This window comes from Enhydra lutris, unplaced genomic scaffold (genome assembly GCF_002288905.1).
Source record: "Enhydra lutris kenyoni isolate GAN:26980312 unplaced genomic scaffold, ASM228890v2 scaffoldscaffold43, whole genome shotgun sequence".
In the NCBI taxonomy this organism is placed as follows: Eukaryota; Metazoa; Chordata; class Mammalia; order Carnivora; family Mustelidae; genus Enhydra; species Enhydra lutris.
The window spans coordinates 14,060,316-14,077,535 of record NW_019154127.1 but is presented as its reverse complement, the minus strand read 5'-3'; the positions used below and the strand labels follow the sequence as shown (position 1 = coordinate 14,077,535).

Below are 17,220 nucleotides of genomic sequence, written 5' to 3'. Positions count from 1 at the left end.
CATGGTCATGGGCACCCCCGCCCTCCCTCCAAAGCCGCACGCTCCTCTACTTGCTGTTGGCCCTGGGCTTTCTGGACACACTCCCTGGCCGGAGCCCTGCCGCTGGTCCACACACAGCCATGCTTCTTGAGAAACGGGCCTAGTTACCTGGGCCCAGATGATTTCTGCCAGCTCCCGACGACTCTGGACGATGGCCCAAATGAGAAGATCGCGGACCGGGTCCATGGTGAAGACCACATGTCCTGATGAGCGCTTGTGGAGGGACCGGAGGCTCACTCCCTGCATCTGGAGAGCAGCGAACATTCAGAACCTCTCCTAGGCCCCCAGTACTGTCGGTCACCCCGGGTGGGCCTGCTGAGGGTGCAGCTCTGAGCCCAGGTCCACACCTTCCCAGAACCACTGTCCCTGGAGGCTGAGCCCAGCAACCTGCAGTTTCAGTACCACCTTAGATCGATTTCCTGCACACCAGAGATTTAAAACCCTCCCTCTGGAGATGCGTGGAAACATTCAGAAAGTGGAATGCCCAGCTAAATCCTGGCCTGGCCTCTTCTTCACACACCAGGCACCGCGAGTTTCCTGAGTCTTTTCTGACGGCATCAAAGCCTTTCTGGGAAGTCAACTTCTAGCACAGAGTCTGTTAAGGTTCACGGCTGTGAGTTTCTCAAGGGAATCTACACAGTGTCTCCTGCAGAGAAGGCCACCAAGAAAAAGCCGGACAGACAAGGGTCACATGTGAGCAGGAGGGCACCTCCCCCCAGACTCAGTTTACGCAGTGACATGGGAATCCAGCCTCCTAGCTCATCCAACCATAAACACCTACTCAGATGGTCTGGAAAATATATCCAGAAGTGAGAACACATTCCCCACATGACACACAAAATTCCGCTTTTTTAAAGAAATTTTAGAAATTTCCTGAAGGCTTGTCTTTATGTTAAAAGTGATTAGTTGGTAAACTAAATAAATTACCGACGTGTCTAACTATGAGCTTCCAGCTTGGACCATCATAAAGGGCATCTTAAATACACCAGAATCTCAAAGAGCGAGTGGTGAATATACAAAACCCAGGCACAACCCCTTTCTCCCAGAGCTCAGACGGAGCTCACCTGACACAACGGATGAATCTGAAAACCTGAATGAAGTGGCTAATTTTCTGCTAGATATAAAAACCAAATCTGGTCATAGAACACACAGAAAACCTAAACTGAGAAATTACCAGAAAAGAAACTGAGGAAATTCTCAGAGCTACTACCCAAAAAGTCCCCGAGCCCTGATGGACTCATAGGAGAGCTTCTTGAGCTCATAAGAACAGTGAATTCCAGCCACATAAATGGCTCCAGAGCAAAGAAATAAGGAAGGTTTCCCAGTGGTTTTCACAAGGATCACATAAAGCTGGTACCAGAACCTGACAAAAATGCCCCCAAAATAAAACTACCTTCCAAGGCGCAGACATTCTGGTGCAAAAACCATGAAAATATTGGCAACATAACCCAGCATCACACTAAACACATGTCACACGGCAATCAACTTAAGATCAAAACAAGAACAAGTATGTTTTGCCATCAGGAAATCTATTGAAATAATTCAACAAATTCATAGTTTAACGAAGAAGAGCCATTCCAGTTCTCAAAAGACACCTGACAAAACTCAGTGCTTGGGCTTCCTTTGTAAAAGCCTGAAGAACCAGAAAGGAGGATATTCGGTAACGTGAGTGCAAACCCGGCCTCCCACTTAGCACTGAGATGCTGCAGGATTCCCATCAAATACGGACAGAGACTAAAAAACAACTTCTCCCGTGCTGCAGTGCACACACTGGGCATCCTGACAGTGCTGTGGTGGAATCCTGTCGACCTGACCACATGGTGGCCAGCACTGGGGGTCCGAGGCACAAGGGGGACCACTTCCCCCACATTACCTTATGTACTGTTTGAGATTTCTAGAAAGGGAGAAGCATGGACTGAGACGTGTCCCCAGAATTTGTATGTTGAAGCCCCGCCTCCTAGAGTGACTGTGTTTGGAGACGGGGCATCTAAGGAGGTGACTGTGGCCCTGATTTCATAGGACCGGTGTCCCTGGAAGAAGAGAAGATGGTGTCCACCATTGCTCTCTGTATTTCTCCTCCCGCCCACCAAAGGAAGACCACACGCGGACGTGGCAAGAAGGCGGCTGTCCTCAAGCCCGGGAGGGAGGCCCCAGCAGGCCCCAAGCCCGCTGACGCCTCTGGACTGTGGGAGACCAAATGCTGTCTAAGCCCCCGGTCTACGGTATTTTGGGATGGCGGCCCTGACAGACCGAGATGGGGAGCACGTTTCTTTTCCAATGGAAATAAGAGATCGTTTCTTAAAACAGAAGCGCTAAGGACCTAGCAGCGGCCCAGCACCGGGCCCAGCGGCGGGGTGGGGGTGGGGGGGCGGCAGGAGGGGGTCACCAGCACGCACGTTGAGCTTCATGTTGGGCACCGGGAGCAGGAGCCGGGGCCGGTCGCCGGTCCGAGGCCGGGGGTACAGCGGCTGCGTGAAGTCCCCCAGCAGCTCCCGGAGCACCTGGGCCACGTGGTGCATCTGCACGCGGGGGACGGTGGGCCCGCCGGCCGGCCGCCCAGGCTCCTCGGCCAGCACCTTCTGCAGCTTGCTGTGGAACAGGCAGGAGGGGTCCAGGTGCTGGTACAGGGAGAGCAGGGTGTCCCATGTGACGAACTCCTTGAGCCGCACGCCGTTCTCCAGGAAGAGCTTCACGAACTCGGGCTTGTTGGAGATGAGGGCCGCCATCATCACGGGGTGCAGCTCTGAAGGCTGAGAGAGAGCACCGTGGGGCGCACCCCGCGCACACCCCATTGCGGGGCCGCTGGAACCGGAGCGCTGCGGCCCCTGACTCGGGAAGGGAGGAAGCGGCCCGGAGCGCTCTCCACCAGGACCAGGGCTGGGGTGGACAGAGGCCCCCCTCCGGGGCCTGTCCTCGCTCTTGCCGGCCAGTAAGGCCCGCCACAGGGCTGCGCAGGGGCCCTACCTTCCACTGCCGCTCGCCGGAGAAGATCTCGCTCCGGGCGATGTCCACGCGGTTCCACGCCACGGCCAACTTCAGCTGGTGGTCCCAGTTCTCGTGGCCCAAGCAGTCATGGCTCCGAGAGGCTGTAGGTAAAAGGCGGCTTGGGGCATCGCCCCGGCCCCCCGCCCCGCCTGGCCAAGCCCCTCAGCCCCCGGAAGAAGGCACCGCGTCGGACAGGCAGGCGTTTCCGCAGGAACGCTTGCGGTGCCCCTGCCCACGCGTCAGCTCCCTTTCCGCCTTGGATGCAAAACCGGAGCTTGGCCAGGCTCTCGCGGCGGGCGTTCTGCCAGTGAGTTCCTGCTCCCCTCGCTGGCTTTGCGCCCTAGAGCCTGGGTGGTGATTTGGGGAAGGAAACAGGAACTTGACCCTTTTTGCACAGAAGACACAGAAGCCAGTGCGAGGCGCGGCGTGGAGACGGGGACAGGAAGGCTGAGCCCACGGAGCTGCCGTGTGGAGCAGGGGCGCGGGTGTGGAGAGCGTGAGCCAGACGGGACAGAAGGGACCGACTGGGCTCCGGTAAAACCCGAGCCTTCCGCTCTCCGAAGTCACTGTGTAGGAACTAGGGAAGGGGGCCAGGACCCAACACACCCCAGGGCGAGTATCGACACAGGATCTGTACCCGAGTACACCAAGAACTCCCACGACTCAACGATGAGACGACCAATAACCAAATAGAGCGGACAGAAGACCTGAGAGGCCTGTCGCCAGGATGATACGTGTGCGGCCAGCAAGCCCGGACGCCGCCGGCCGTCGGGGAGAAGCAAACTCAAACCACACCGAGCTGTCACGTGCCCCCAGACCACGGGCTGTGTCGAGGGACGGCGAGGACGCCCAGCTGCTGGCCCCACGGGCACCCGGGCGAGGGGAGAAGTGCGGCAATCTTGTTGGAAAACAGTTTGGCGGTTTCTTATCAAGTTCGACATACGCTTACCATAAACAACCAGAAATCCCACTCCTAGACATGGTCCCCAGAGAAACGAGGGCAAACAGCAGCTTTACTAACAATAGCCTCACACTGGAGGCGGCCTGCGAGCCCCGTGGCCCCCGAGCGGGACACGTGGCAGCAAGGACCACTCGCGGCAGAAAGGAACCGAGTTCCGAGACAGGCGACAATGCGGAGAGAGCTCCAGAACGTCGCCCTGAGCCGGAGAAGGGAGACCTGGGGGAGCGGTGTGCATGGTTCTGTTTACGTGAGGCTCTGGCACCGGGAAGGCCCATCTAGAAGGACAGACGCAGAGAAAGGATTGCCCAGGCCCCTGGAGGCACAGGGAGCTTTCAGGGGGTGGGGGGAGGTGTCCCGTGCCGGATTGGGTGGGTGCGGGGGAGGCAGACCTGTCCAAGTGCACATCGCGGTCAACCCAGGATGGGGGACGGTGACTGTGTACAAGCCGCACTTCAAGGAAGGAGATGTTTAGGGGATTGTCACGGAAAAACCATGTATGTGTGTCCGTGTGTTTCTATTTTTTCGTGCGTGCTCCCATAGCAGAGAGCGTCCCGTCTCCCACTGTCCCACGGCCTTTCTCCTGAGCAGCTGGTCACAACCAACCACAGCCTGTTGCTTCCAGAACAAATACCCTCCCAGGACCCGCCCTCCCCCGGGATGGGACACGGGAGGCACCGTCCACGGCGGCTGGACCGCACGGCACTGATGGCAACAAGCTCTCCCTGACGCCCGAGGCCGGCGTGCCTCAGCTTCACAGCCGCACGTGTGCCACTCAGTGACTCTGGCTGACGTCTATACCCGCGTGTAACCACCACCGGGATCAAGAAATAGAACTCCCAACGCCCCTGAGGCTCCGGGCTGCCCTTCCCGCCCGGCGCACACCCCAGAAAAACCACGATTCGTAGCGCTGGATGCCCCGGGAGCACACCCGGAGAGCAAACGTTGGGGTCCACCTCCCCTGTGGGCGGGGGTCCTTCCCTCTCCAGCGCTGTGCACGATGGCCACGCTCAGGGCCCCGGGAACCCCTGTCCCCGCCTTCGAGGGGATTTGACCAGACACGGGCAGCCCGGTGCCCGTCTTCTTGCTCCTTAGGCCACTACACAGAAGGCTAGGAGGGGACAGCCGCCCTCACGGCCCCGTCTGTGAACAGAAGGGTCGGGCGGCACGAGGTGAGACCGTCAAGCCCCTGTCGTCATGCAGACATTCGCACTGGCTCCCCAGCGGCCCATGTCCTTGCCGGCGGGGCCCGCGGGGCCCACAGCGGCGTCCCAGCTCCTGCTCTGCCACACGTCCGTCCTCTGCGGGACTCTGACCTACTCAACCAGCTCCTCCCGCTCCTCTGTCTCCCTGGCCGGAGGTCGTCCAACGGGAGCCCCGGTCCTGGTTTTAACCATCTCGCTGGTTCTGTGAGGTTTCAGGTCAGGAGGAGGGCGCGGAGCAAATCCTGGGTCGGAGACACTCCCCCCAGAGCTTCCGGCCCCGCCACCCGGCTCGCATCCCTCAAGGGTGACCAGCGTCCCGCAGGCAGAACAGCCGGACGCCTGCAGCCCCATCAGAGCCCGCGGGAGGGACGGGGGCATCTGCGCTCCTCCAGGAGGGGAGGGGGGAAGCTTGGCTGCCTTGGGCGGGAGCTTTCGGACGGGGGGGGGGGGGGGGCGTCCCTCCTGCATGAGAGGATGCGTGGGCGGCAGGAGCAGGCCTCCCGACACCCAGAATCGTGTGTGCAGCTGGGACGACCATGGGGGCACCTCAGCGTGGCCACCCTCAGGTCCCAGTGAAGCAGAGAAACAGCAGAAAGGGGCCCGGACCCCCAACACCAGCAGCGGGCACCCCTCCCCCCGCCAGGCAGGAGAGTGAGGGGACCACAGCGCCATCCACCGCCAGCTGCCCTCTGACCAGCATGTCTGACCAGGGCTCGGTTCTTCGGCTCGTGCAAACTTGGGGTCCCGAGCTCCCCTCCTTCCGCTTCCCCCTCTCGCCCCACTTGCCTGCCCCTCACCTTTCAGCAAGGCCTGCAGGATGGCCACGTCCACGTCCTGCTGGCCGTCCTTGCCTTCCCGGAAGATGGTCAGCAGCTGTCGCCTCCGGACGATGTCTTGAATCTGCAACAAACATGGCCCGAGTGGGCTCTGGGGGGACAAGCGGGCCCCCGCCTCCTCACGGGTCACCTGCAGAATCGAGACCCCAGGCCGCGGCCGAGCCCCGGCGTGAGTCCGGCCTGCGGGGACGGCCTGGGCACAGCGCCTCGCCTCCCCGCGGCCCAGACGGTGAAGGTGAAGCACGTAAGGACTGAACAGGCACCATTCCCAAGCAGGCACCGGTGGAAACACCCCCGGGGCTCAGGAGTTTCACCCCGACCCGAGACTGTCTGCCGAAGGCCCAACACCACTGACCTTGAGACCCCCCCCCACCATCCTCCTGCCGGGGCCCCGCCCTCCTCACCTGCCTACCTGCCTGCCTGCCCACCCAGCCATCCGGTCAGCCCCCACCCACCTACCGGCCTGTCCACGTACCCACCCCTCCGTCTGTCCTACCTACCTACCCGTCCGTATGTCCAGCCACCTACTACATCCCTCCGTCCCTCCATCTATCACCTCTGAGCCTGCCGCCCCGCTCTGTGCACCCAGAGGCCAGGGTGGGCCTTTCACAAGCACATCTAGCCTAGCTGCCCACCTCTCTCCCCAGCCCCCCAGCCGGTCTTGCCCAGCCTCGCCTCCCCCCACCCCTGCCTCTGCCCCCAGCCTGGCCCCACCTCCCACCTCCAGGGTGGCCTCCCTCCTCCCACCACCTCCTGTAAGACCCCAACCTTCCCCATCCCTCAGGCCACCTTTCTCATCGACTCCAAAATACTTCCCCCTGCCCCCCCCCCCCCCCCCCCCCCCCCCCCCCGCCCACTGAAATAACATCTCCTGAGTTCACCGCAGCCCTGGGTCGGAGTGAGAGTAGCTCCCAGCTTTGGAGCTCAGGTGTGTGGACACAGCGCCGACCACTTTGTCCTCTGGGCTTAAGCAATAATTGTCCATTTTTTCAGGACAAGAAAAGCAGCGCTCAGAGAGAGCCAACAATTTCCTGTTGACACACAGCTCTCTGGCGTCGGCGGCAAGCCCCCCGCACGAGCCCCAGCCCCCGCGGCAGATGTCCGCACCCACCAGCGGCAGCAGTGGGGGGAGCAAGACCCTCGTATTCACTCCTGCCGCCACCCGCGGCGTAGACCAACGCTCTGAGGTTTGTTGAATGAATATCAGATCGTGACTCTGTAGCTGGGGGCCCCCGTCCCCCAGAACAAGAATGACAGTGGACGGTGAGGCTTGAGACGGATTCGTACGAGACTGTTTTTAGGGCTTTGAGTCAGTAATGGAGAGCGGATAGAAGCAGGCACCTGTTGACAGCACTGGGTTAGGACCAGTTCTAAGAATTGCCTGAATAATTTATAAACTGACTCGGGAAAGGCCCCAGGGCGCGCCTGCCCAGTCCCCCCGGTGCCATCAGGAGCCGAGCCGATGCTCACTGCCGGACCTCGGCGTCTTTGCAGGCGGAGCTGTGCTCAGGGCAAAACGTCTCAGGCAACATCGGGATTGGACGCGGTCGCTCAGAGACCACAGGACGCGTCCACGAGAACGAGGTCACTGTGCCACCCACAGAGACCCCGAAAAACCACATCTGTCCCCTCAAGAGCGAGCCCTGCTGCCCCTGCCAGGGCCCAAGGCCTCCCCAGGCTCGCGTGCCCCTCCACTTGGCCGACCACGGCGTCCCTGGGTCCCTGCAGGGCACGCAGTCCGCGCGGCTTGCGATTGGACACCGTGGGACAAGCTAAGCTGGTCTACAGACTTGCCCTGAGAAACGCCCGTCGGACACGTGACACCTCCGATGCGCAGGCGTTTTCGCAAGCTGGCTGGCTGTTCACAGAGCTGCTGGTTGGGGAAGCCAAGGGCCCGAGAGCCCCCACCCCCAACCAAGAACCGGCTGTGAAACAGAGGTCGGGGGCCTCACAGGTGGGCCCGGAGCCCCAGGTTCAGAGAGCAGCAGGGACGGCGGGGGCCATGTGACCCTGGGAGCCAGAGGAGTCCCTGGGCTGGCCGGGGCTGCTGGCGTCAGCGAGGGCCGATCCAGCCACACCCCTCCATGCCGACCCCCACCCCATCCCGGCCGCCTGCGAGGACCCCCCTCTGAGGGGCCCTTGCAGAGTCGTGCCCGTCTGGGAACAATTCACCTGCCACCTTGGGCATAAAAGGACAAAGTCACTGCATTTAAGGGCAAAACTACTGAAATGCAGGACAATCGAGTCACCGTCACCACTGTGACCACCTGGTGGCCTGGAAGGCTCCCTGCTCTCTGCACCTGCAGGTTCCCCAGGAGGGGCCCCTCCTGCCGATGCCTCTAGCTGAGGGGTGCCCATGAAGCCCCTTCCAGGTGCCGCACGGTACCCCAGAACCCCTCACCCACCCCCTTGCCCTGCGGGCCCTCTAACGCCTTCGTTCATCTGCCCCGGGTCGGGGGAGGCGGGAACTCGCCAGGCTCACAGGCTGTGCCAGACCCTTGTGCCCGAGGCTGTCACCTGGCAGCGCCCCTGTGGCCTGGATCTCGACTCCCTACTCCTCTGGCCCTGCCCTGCCTAAAGCAGCGGCCTCCCGCCCCGAACCCGCAGGCCTCTCTTCCGGAACAGCTGCACTGTCACCCCCGCCGCTCCCCAGCCCGGCCTGAACCTCCAGGGCCAAGAGGCTCAGGCCAAGCCCTCCCCCGGCAGGACTGCTGACCTTTTTGGTCCACTCGACAATCCTGCTCTCACTGAGGGTCTCAAACGTCTCCTGGAAAAACAGGCTGAGCTTCTCCTGAACCCTGGAGATGGTGATCTCGGATACGGGCAGGCCAGCCACCTGGGCGATGACGTCGGCCACGCGGCCCGAGCCCTCCACGACCACACAGGGGGTGCCGTTGGTGATGGCGTTGTAGATGGTCTGCAAGGCAGGCCTCCTGTGAGCCCTGTGCAGACACTCCCTGAGCCAGAGACTTCTCTGGTGCTGTGGCTCGAGGTCAGGGCTAAGGGGCTCCGGTGAAGTGTACCGAAAACACAGGGTTTGGGAGCATTCCTCTGCCCGGAGAGGCAAAGCCGCTCGTCCTGACAGAGCGGCCAGGCCCACTGCTCGGGTGGACCGTGACCCCCGAAAAAGAACCCCCACGACGTTTTGACCCAACCATCTGTGCTGCGGGAGAGTGTGCCGTCTGACCTGTCCCTCGGACAGGCCCAGCGTGAGACCAGGACCCCTCGAGGCAGACCCCAGACACCGACAGCGAGATTGGCTTCAGGAAGGGCCTCAGACCCCCCACGGGAAGGACATCCCCCAGGCCGACGAGGCAGGTCTAGGTGGTTATCTGTGAAGTCGGCCAGTGGTGCCCCAGCAGGGCCAGGCAGACGCCATGGTCTGTTTTCTCCGTGGGAGTCGGCCTTACACTTGGCTGTGGTCCCATGGGGCCAGGGCAGAGCCTGAGGGCAACCCCTTCGAGAACCCTTCCGGGGCTCTTAGAAGCCAGGGGCCATCCTGCTCCCTCCTGGGGCCCCTCTTCCTGGCTGGACACCCAGGGCCGAAGCCATAACACCCTCCCCCGGCAAGGCTCCTCCTCGAAGCCGACCTTCCCTCCACGCCAGGAAGGGCCCTGCCACGCACCCCTCCCTTTCTCCTGGCCCGCCCTTCCTAAGGGCCCTGCGGGATGCTGGCCGGGCCTTCCAGCCAGCTGGGAGCTTGACCTCCAGAGCCCCACCCCCGAGCCGGTACTCACATGCAGGGTGCCGGGCCCCCCTTCCAGCACCACACAGACGACAGGGATCTTGATGGCCACACCTAGGACGGAGCCAGGAACCCCAACTTAGGGGACATGGGGACTCGGCCCCCCACCTGGGCACCCTCACCTGCCTCCCACCGGCCCCAGCCTAATCCCGGCTGGTGCACAGGATGGGAGATCGCGGAAGGCTCTCAGGAGCTTCCAAAGGCTGATGCTCTGCCCTCAGCGGCCGGCCAGGCCCGCGTGCTCCGTGTCAGGAGAACAGATCCAAGGTCTGAGTCGCCCCCCACCCCGCCCCATCACCTACCGCGTCCCTTCTGGGGCTGTCTGCCTGGCCAGCCACCACCACCAGCCTGCTTCTCTCACGGCCCTTTTATGGGGCCTCAAATCTGGGCCCGCCGTGGGGACATGGGGACACACTGAGCCGGTGGGCAGAAGGCACCGTCCGAGAGGGGGGAATGCCATACGGGACCTCCGTCCTCTGGCCCACCCTCCCCCCTGCCCTGAACCTTCCCTCCCTTCCCGCCAGCGGAGGACTTTAGAAATCCCTCCTGGGCAGCAGACTGTGCGTCCAGGTGCCGCTGCGGCGGCTCTGCCCACCCCCCACCCCCTTGCCCTCCTAGCGTCAGCCTCACGCGAGGACGGAGAAGGGCGAGGTGTCCAGCCGCCTGCACTCAGGGCCCCGCATGCCAGGCTGGCGAGTCCTGGGGGGGGCACCACTGCTCGCTGCTCAAAGGGCCCCACCCCCCCACCATGGAGCCGGGAACCTGCCGCTCCGGGTCCCTTCCCCTCCCCACAAATCCTGCTTGAATCCCTGCACCTGGAACCCCCCCATCTCACCCACAACGGGACCGACGTCAGGGCCGCGTCCTGCATGTTCTCGCTTCTGAACAGAGCCCACGCGGGGGATGTTGCGTGATTGTAGGTGGTCGACGGCCCGCGAGAGAGCGGGAGAGCTTGCCCCACCTCCCTCCGGCAGTCAAACCGGGTGACAGACATGTCCCCGCTGAGCGGGTGTGGACAGACGGTGGGACCAAGTCCAGCGGCATCTCAGGGCGCCCCTGACCCCCACCTGCTGACCGTCCTGCCCACGGCCCGCCATGCCCCAGGCCCCTTGACCAGCCGGCTCCCCCCAACACGGAGAGCCTCGAAGCGACGCGCCACTCGCCTCCTCTTTCCTTTGTCTGCTCCGACACGAACTTCTCCAGCTTCGTCCTCAGGGGGATCTCGACCCCGTAGCGGCCGTGGGTCCCGTCGTCCACAAGGATGAAGTGGGAGTGGTTACTGTCCAGGCAGCTCAGGCACCCCTGGCCTTCCTCGTCCACGACGTACTCCGCAGGAAAGCCGCCCTGGGGACAGCAGAGACGCGTCAGGCACAAACAGATGGGGAGTTCTGCGTCTGGAATGCTAGGACTGGGGGGGGTCTGCAAGGCTGGATACTGACCCCCAAAAACAGGAAGCCCTCAACCCTGGAAACTACGAATGTTACCTAATTTGGAAAAACAGCCACTGCAGATTTGATGAAATAAAGGATGGTGACACGGGAGGATTATCCTGAAGGGTCCGGGCAGGTCCTAAACGCCACCTCCCGGGGTGGCAGAGGGAGACAGACTACCGGGGGGCGGGCCCCGCGGCTGTGAATGCCCGACCAGGCGCGTCTCCCCGACAGCTCCTGACGCCTGCATGGGGTCGAGCCGCAGGGGTTCCGAGCTCCGGCCTCCAGGAGAGGGAGAGACCCCCGTCGTGCGGCCTCCAGCTGGAATCGGGGTGTCGCTGTCGCAGGTGCGGGAGGGTTCCGGACCGCGGTGACAGTGGAGGCTGGCAGAACACGGCACGTGGCGGGAGAGCCTGGAACGGACCCGGTGGGAGCGCGGCGGCAGATGCCCCGGCGCTGGCGGAGGGCAGGGTGAGCAGGCGGAGCGAGCGGTTCTGGTCTTCCAGCCGTGTACGGAGGCCGAGGGGCTGCTGGGGCGGCCCAGAGGGCACGAGGACCACAGCATTGGAAACGGGAGGATGACGGTTGCTCCCTGAGCTGCACGCGGCCGCTGTGCGGAGGGCACGAGTGTAAGTGACGGCGCGGACGCGGACGAGCAGCGGGCAGGTGCCCCCTGGCTTCTTCTTGCTGAGGAAGGGGGCACGTTGAGGGAACCGGGACTTGAGGACCTGGGACGCGCTCAGCCTGTCCAGCTTGGGAAGGCGGCCTGCACTCTCCCGGCTCGCCGACAGGAGGCCTGCCCCCCGGTGGGGCTGGACGTTTGCTGGGGATGGCATGGGAGGTGCGTGGCTCTGGGCTCCACCACCTCGGGGAGCCTGGAACAGAGGCGGCATCACCCACGAAGGCGCTGAGGGCCGGCTCCGTGTCTGCGGCACAGGACACACGCCAGGAAGACAGGATGTCGTGTCAGCGGAAGCCTGGCTAACCAGGACTGAAGGGACACAGGATGTCAGAGTCCCAGACCACGGCAGGCGGGAAACCAGCAGATAACCTTCAAGGAAACGGCACGATCATCCCCGGGGCAGGGTCACGGATGAGGCGGAAGGTGGGCCTCAAGTCACAGAGACTCCAGAGTTCAGCGACCAGGACCCCTTTATTCCTGGCATGTTCCCCTTTTGGGATGAGAATGGGCAGCTGCTCTAGGCTGCCCGTCCCATTATTGTGTTCCAGAAGAAAGTAGCTTGTTTCCCGGGGTCGCGGGTCCACGCACGAGGGGGGTGCTGTCCCAGGATGGGTCACACGCAAAGTGTCGCTCCTGCCGGACTTGGAGGATCCAGAGGCTGGGATCGGGGACTTTCTGGCTGAGCAGGTGCTGTAATGGGTTGATGTGTGGAGAGCCTAGGGATGGGGTGAATATAGTTTGCACATGGGATGGACGTGAATCTCTGGGGGTTGAGGGCCGCCTGCAATGGGCTGAGCCCCTGTCGTCCAAAGACATCAGAACCCCAGTCAGGGCAGGCCCAGGGGGCAGCAGAGTCTGGAGGCAGAAGCAGCCTCCCCAGAGCCTCTGGAGGGAGGACGGCCCGTCCACACTTTGACCTCATTCCTGACCTCTGGCGTCCGGAAGCGGGAGGATGCATTTCTGCGGCTTTCAGCGGCCACATCTGCGATCACGGTTCCAGCAGCCCCAGGACACTGACCCAGGAGGGACAGGGCCAGCGCATGCACTACTGTCGTCCGCAGAGAATAGCACGGAGGTGTCACGGGGAGAAAGTCAAGAGTGGTCTCCGAGGTGACCCCATCTCTCGGCCTCGGTTTCCACTCCCCAGAAGGAGCACGCAAGGTGGAACCAGTCCTGCCCCGCTGAGCGCCCTGGCGGCTCCACCACTGAAGGACAAAGACCGGGGGCAGGCTGGCCAAATCACCAGTAACCATGAGGGAAAAGCAGTCCCCGTTCCAGAAGGTTCTTCCTGGGAAAGAGCACTCGGTGGCCCGGAAGGCGGGAGGCCCCCACTTGTAAGTCCCCGCTCAGGGCCCGTCAGGCCAGCGTGCTCCCGGAACGTCCCCGACTGTGCGAATTAAGTGCACGTGCGCTCGTTGAGCCAAACCCGCTGCGTCCTTTAAGACTCTCGCTGAAGGAACCGATGACCTACTCCAACGTGAGTCTCCGTGTTCGACGGCTGGCCTCCCACTACCGCCCCCTCCTCCACATGCCTGGTGGCCGTGACTGCCACACACCGCTCTGGGCTGGGGCCACCGCAGAGCCTCAGTGCACCCCATCTGGACAGATCCTGCCGTCTGCGAAATCCGTGTCCTGTTGGAACGGCTGTCGGGATAACCCGTGGTGGCCCTGAGGCTCCTGCTTGGAGCCGTCCCGTGGTCATAAAGGCACCCAGCCCAGTTAGCTGCTGGCCCGGCCGTCAGGGGCTGCAGTGCGGCCGGGCATGAGCCCCGGTCTCTTGGGCCCCTGGCCAGGCCCTTTCCTCCCCACTGCACTTAGCCTGGGGTCCAGACGGAGGCCTGTCCCCTGCTGTAGCTAGTGGGATTCCGCACCTGACCTCCTCTGACCCGCACCCCCGGGGGGTGGGCCGCCAAGCTCCCCAAGGGATGGATCAGGCCCTGACCCTGACCCGCACCCCAGGGGGGCTGCTGAGCTCACCGAGGGATGGATCAGGCCCTCTCGGTTGTGCACGGTGCCCCACGTGGCAATTCCAACAGTGACGACATCTCCCTCATCGTGGCAGCTGCTCAGGGTGAAGTCCCGCACCGCCTCGCCCACCTGCTTCATGACGCCCACGTGGGACCCTCCGGTGATAATCCAGGCCCCTGGGGAGAGGATCAGAGGTGAGCGCCTGCCACTCGCCAGCCTGACCCTGGCGCCCTGGTGCTCCTTCCCGGGGATCTGCGGGGCCTCCACTGGGCTCGCCGACTCCTCGTCAGGAGCATCTCAGGGCCGGGACCACGGAGGAAGCCGCACTGGGATCCCGCCTTCGCGGTGCAGCTCCGGGAGCCAAGGCTTCCCACCTGCCCAGGCCGGGAGTGGGGGACAGGGACGGGGACTGCAGGCCTCTCTCCCCACCTGCCCGCTGCCTCTCTCTGTCCTGCACTGGGGAACACGTCTGTCTGAATTCTTCTACTCCAAGACATAAATGTCCCTTCTTCCCCGTGGTTCCTGGGGCCTGAGTGTGGCGGCCTGAGCCCCAGCTCCCAACCTCCTCACTTCACCATGGTGCCCACTGGCATGTGGCTCGCAGTGGCCCCCACAGGGCACCCCCTTCCCTGCCGTGGTCCAGCCTGACCCAGGGGACCGGCTCTGGTCATCCCGGACAGGCAAGGAGAAGGGACGCCAGGCCTGGGTGCCACGAGATTGTGTCACAGCCGCTTCTGCCGCACCCCTGTCTGTCTTCTGCCCGGAGGAAGACCCCCCCCCCCCCCAGTTCTGTGCAGCGGTGCTGTGAGGAACCCGCTCAAACACGTGGCTTGGGCTTTGGGGCGGGGACACTGCTACTGAATGCTAACGAGATAACCATCAAGGCGTGTCACCTGAGATGACCTGCGGGACAGGTGAGCCCCTAATGGGTTCACAGCCCGGTCAGAAGCGTGTCTGGGTGACGGACGCGTTTAGCCTGGTCCCTCAAGAGAGGAGACTCCAGGAGGACTCAGACCGAGCCTCTGTTTCGGGGCAAGGACCAAACAGAGGGCGTGGCCCTCCTGCGTGGCTAAAGCCAGAGCCTAGAAGGAGGGTCGGCCTTCCCGGGGTGGCCCCAGTCACCTGGACCCAGAACCCAGAACCCAGCCATGAACCGACCCAGTGTAGCCCCCTTGGAGGCCGTGGGCACCGTGGCTACGGCTCCAGCATCACTCTGACACAGCGCCAAGGGCCACACCCCATGGCCCTGCCCTGGGCTCCCTGGAAGTGTGGCCTTGGGGGACACGGAACCCCGAGGCCATCCCCTCGCATGGCAGTTCCTCCCTCTCAGACGTGGACGGATGGATTAGGCTACAGTGCTTTGGTTAACGGAGACCCTCACGGACATCCTCATGATGAGGACAAACCCTGCAGCCTCCTCCACCGGCCCCCGCATTGGCTCACAGTTGCCTCAGGCCTCCTGACGATGCAGAGCCAGATGGGGCCGCCAGGAGCTCGCCAGAGCTGTGTCCGCCCCACGAGCAACTGAGCAGCAGCCCCTGCGGGCCAGCAGGGAAGGGCTGGGCAAGTCTGACCCAGCAGGGCATGGCCTTGGGGACTCCCCAGGGCTGCTCTGGTCCCCACACCCCAGTGCTGTCTGCTCAGCCCACCCATGGCTCCCAGACCCAAGGGCTACCTGTGGTCTGGGCCACCTTGACCAGGCCTCTTCGGAACACACTCTTGAGCCTGGGCTTCATGTTGAAATCCTTGGCCCCACCTGTCACCGAGATGAGGAGGCTGGGGACATCCAGGCCCCAGTACTGGGTCATGAGGTGGTAGATCACGCTGGGGGGTGTGTCCTGGGAGAGGCGGACGTACTGCAGGGAAGTCAAAGGACAGCAGAGGACACACCGGGTCAGCGGGTGGACAGCTGAGCCCCAGAGAGAGCTGCGCGGCCGTGTCTGAGAGCCCCGCCAGCGGGATGGGCACCTCCCACCCTGGGTCTACGCCAGTGAGTCAAAGTGTCCATGCCCAAACAGGACGCAGATTGAGAGGAGGGAGAAGGGGCAAAGGCCCAGAGGCAAGGCCCAGCGGGAGGACAGGCCACCCTGAGGAGACCGGCTGCACCTTCCCAGCCCCCGTAGCCCAGCCCTGCGCCCACAGCACCCTCCCCGCCCTGCTTCTCTGCTGTAGGACACACCCAGCCCAAGGCCCACCCTGCCCCGTGGTGACCCAGAACTCAGAGAGCCCCGTGGGTCTCCTGTGAGCCTTGTGGAGCCCCCGCCCACCCTCCCCCAGTGCTGGCAGGCTGGATGCCTCGGGTTTCAGCCTGCCTCTCTCCCACACCGGGAAGTCCTGGCCACCTCGGATCACAGAAGGTTGACACGAGTCCACGGTGAGAACAACAGAGGGAGGAATACCAACCTTTCCCACCTTCTGGCCCAGGCCCTTGAAAACAATGTCACCAAAGGCATCTGTTGGCATCTCCTGGACATGTTTTTTGGGGTCCCAATCTTTGCCCTGCAAAGTGTGGGGCCTGGTGGCCTCCTCCAAGTGTTGCTGGCGTGTGTGTCCGCACTCACACACCACCTTCCTGCAAAGACCGCACAGTCACTGGAGGAAGCAAGCTGCCTCTGTGCTCCCCTCGGGGGCGTCAACAGGGGCCCAATGGAGGGTCAGGACTTTCACCCCCCAGCAGTGAGGAGGCACCCCCAGCAACAGTGTCAGTGGAGGCCCAGTGGGGAGCTGAGCATCCCTCCCAGGCCCACAGGAACAAGAAGCCCCTCCCTGCCACGTATCAGCTCAGGCTGAAAAAGCTTGGACTTCGATCCCCACAGGGCACAGATATGTCAGAGGGGACCTGCTAAAACACAGGATGCAGAATCTTACATATAACACCCAAAATATCACAATTTCAGATGGAAAATCACGAGTCATCCCAGGAACCAGGAAATCTCCACCAGAATGAGAAAAGACAGCAGCCCCCAATGTCAAGGTGATACACATGTTAGAATTATCTGACAAGGATTTTATGGCAGCTTTCACAAAAATGCTTTACCAAGGAATCATGAACACACTTGAAAAAGATGAAAAAAACATAAAGTCTCAGCAAAGAAATAGAAGGTACATCAAATGGAAATTTAGAAGTAAAAAATGCACTAACTAACCAAAATTTTTTTGAAAATCAGTAGGTGAACTCACCAATGAATGAAGGTGGCAGAGGAAAGAATCCACAAACTTGAAGATAGAACATAGAAATAACCCAACACAAACACCAGAGAGAAAACAGACCTAAATAAACAGCCTCTGGGACCTGCAGAACTATGACGAAACACCAAATGTGCGTGTCATCAGAGTCCCAGAGGGAAGAGAGAAAGGAGGCAGGGCTGGAAA

General features: G+C 62.3%; 1 protein-coding gene across 3 annotated transcripts in view; it reads right to left on the bottom strand.

Annotated features, from left to right (window-relative positions):
- The window catches only part of LOC111155711 (transient receptor potential cation channel subfamily M member 2), a 51,366-nt gene that overhangs the window by 22,170 nt on the left and 11,976 nt on the right, over positions 1-17,220 (bottom strand). For all 3 annotated transcript variants that reach the window (XM_022516035.1, XM_022516037.1, XM_022516036.1), the window contains 10 exons: positions 16,252-16,420; positions 15,524-15,704; positions 13,858-14,024; positions 10,932-11,112; positions 9,761-9,822; positions 8,740-8,940; positions 5,985-6,087; positions 3,004-3,125; positions 2,436-2,789; positions 148-285 (listed from right to left, as the gene is read on the bottom strand). In XM_022516035.1, coding sequence (XP_022371743.1) covers positions 148-285; positions 2,436-2,789; positions 3,004-3,125; positions 5,985-6,087; positions 8,740-8,940; positions 9,761-9,822; positions 10,932-11,112; positions 13,858-14,024; positions 15,524-15,704; positions 16,252-16,420 — 1,678 coding nt within the window. The remainder of the gene's footprint in view (positions 1-147; positions 286-2,435; positions 2,790-3,003; positions 3,126-5,984; positions 6,088-8,739; positions 8,941-9,760; positions 9,823-10,931; positions 11,113-13,857; positions 14,025-15,523; positions 15,705-16,251; positions 16,421-17,220) is intronic.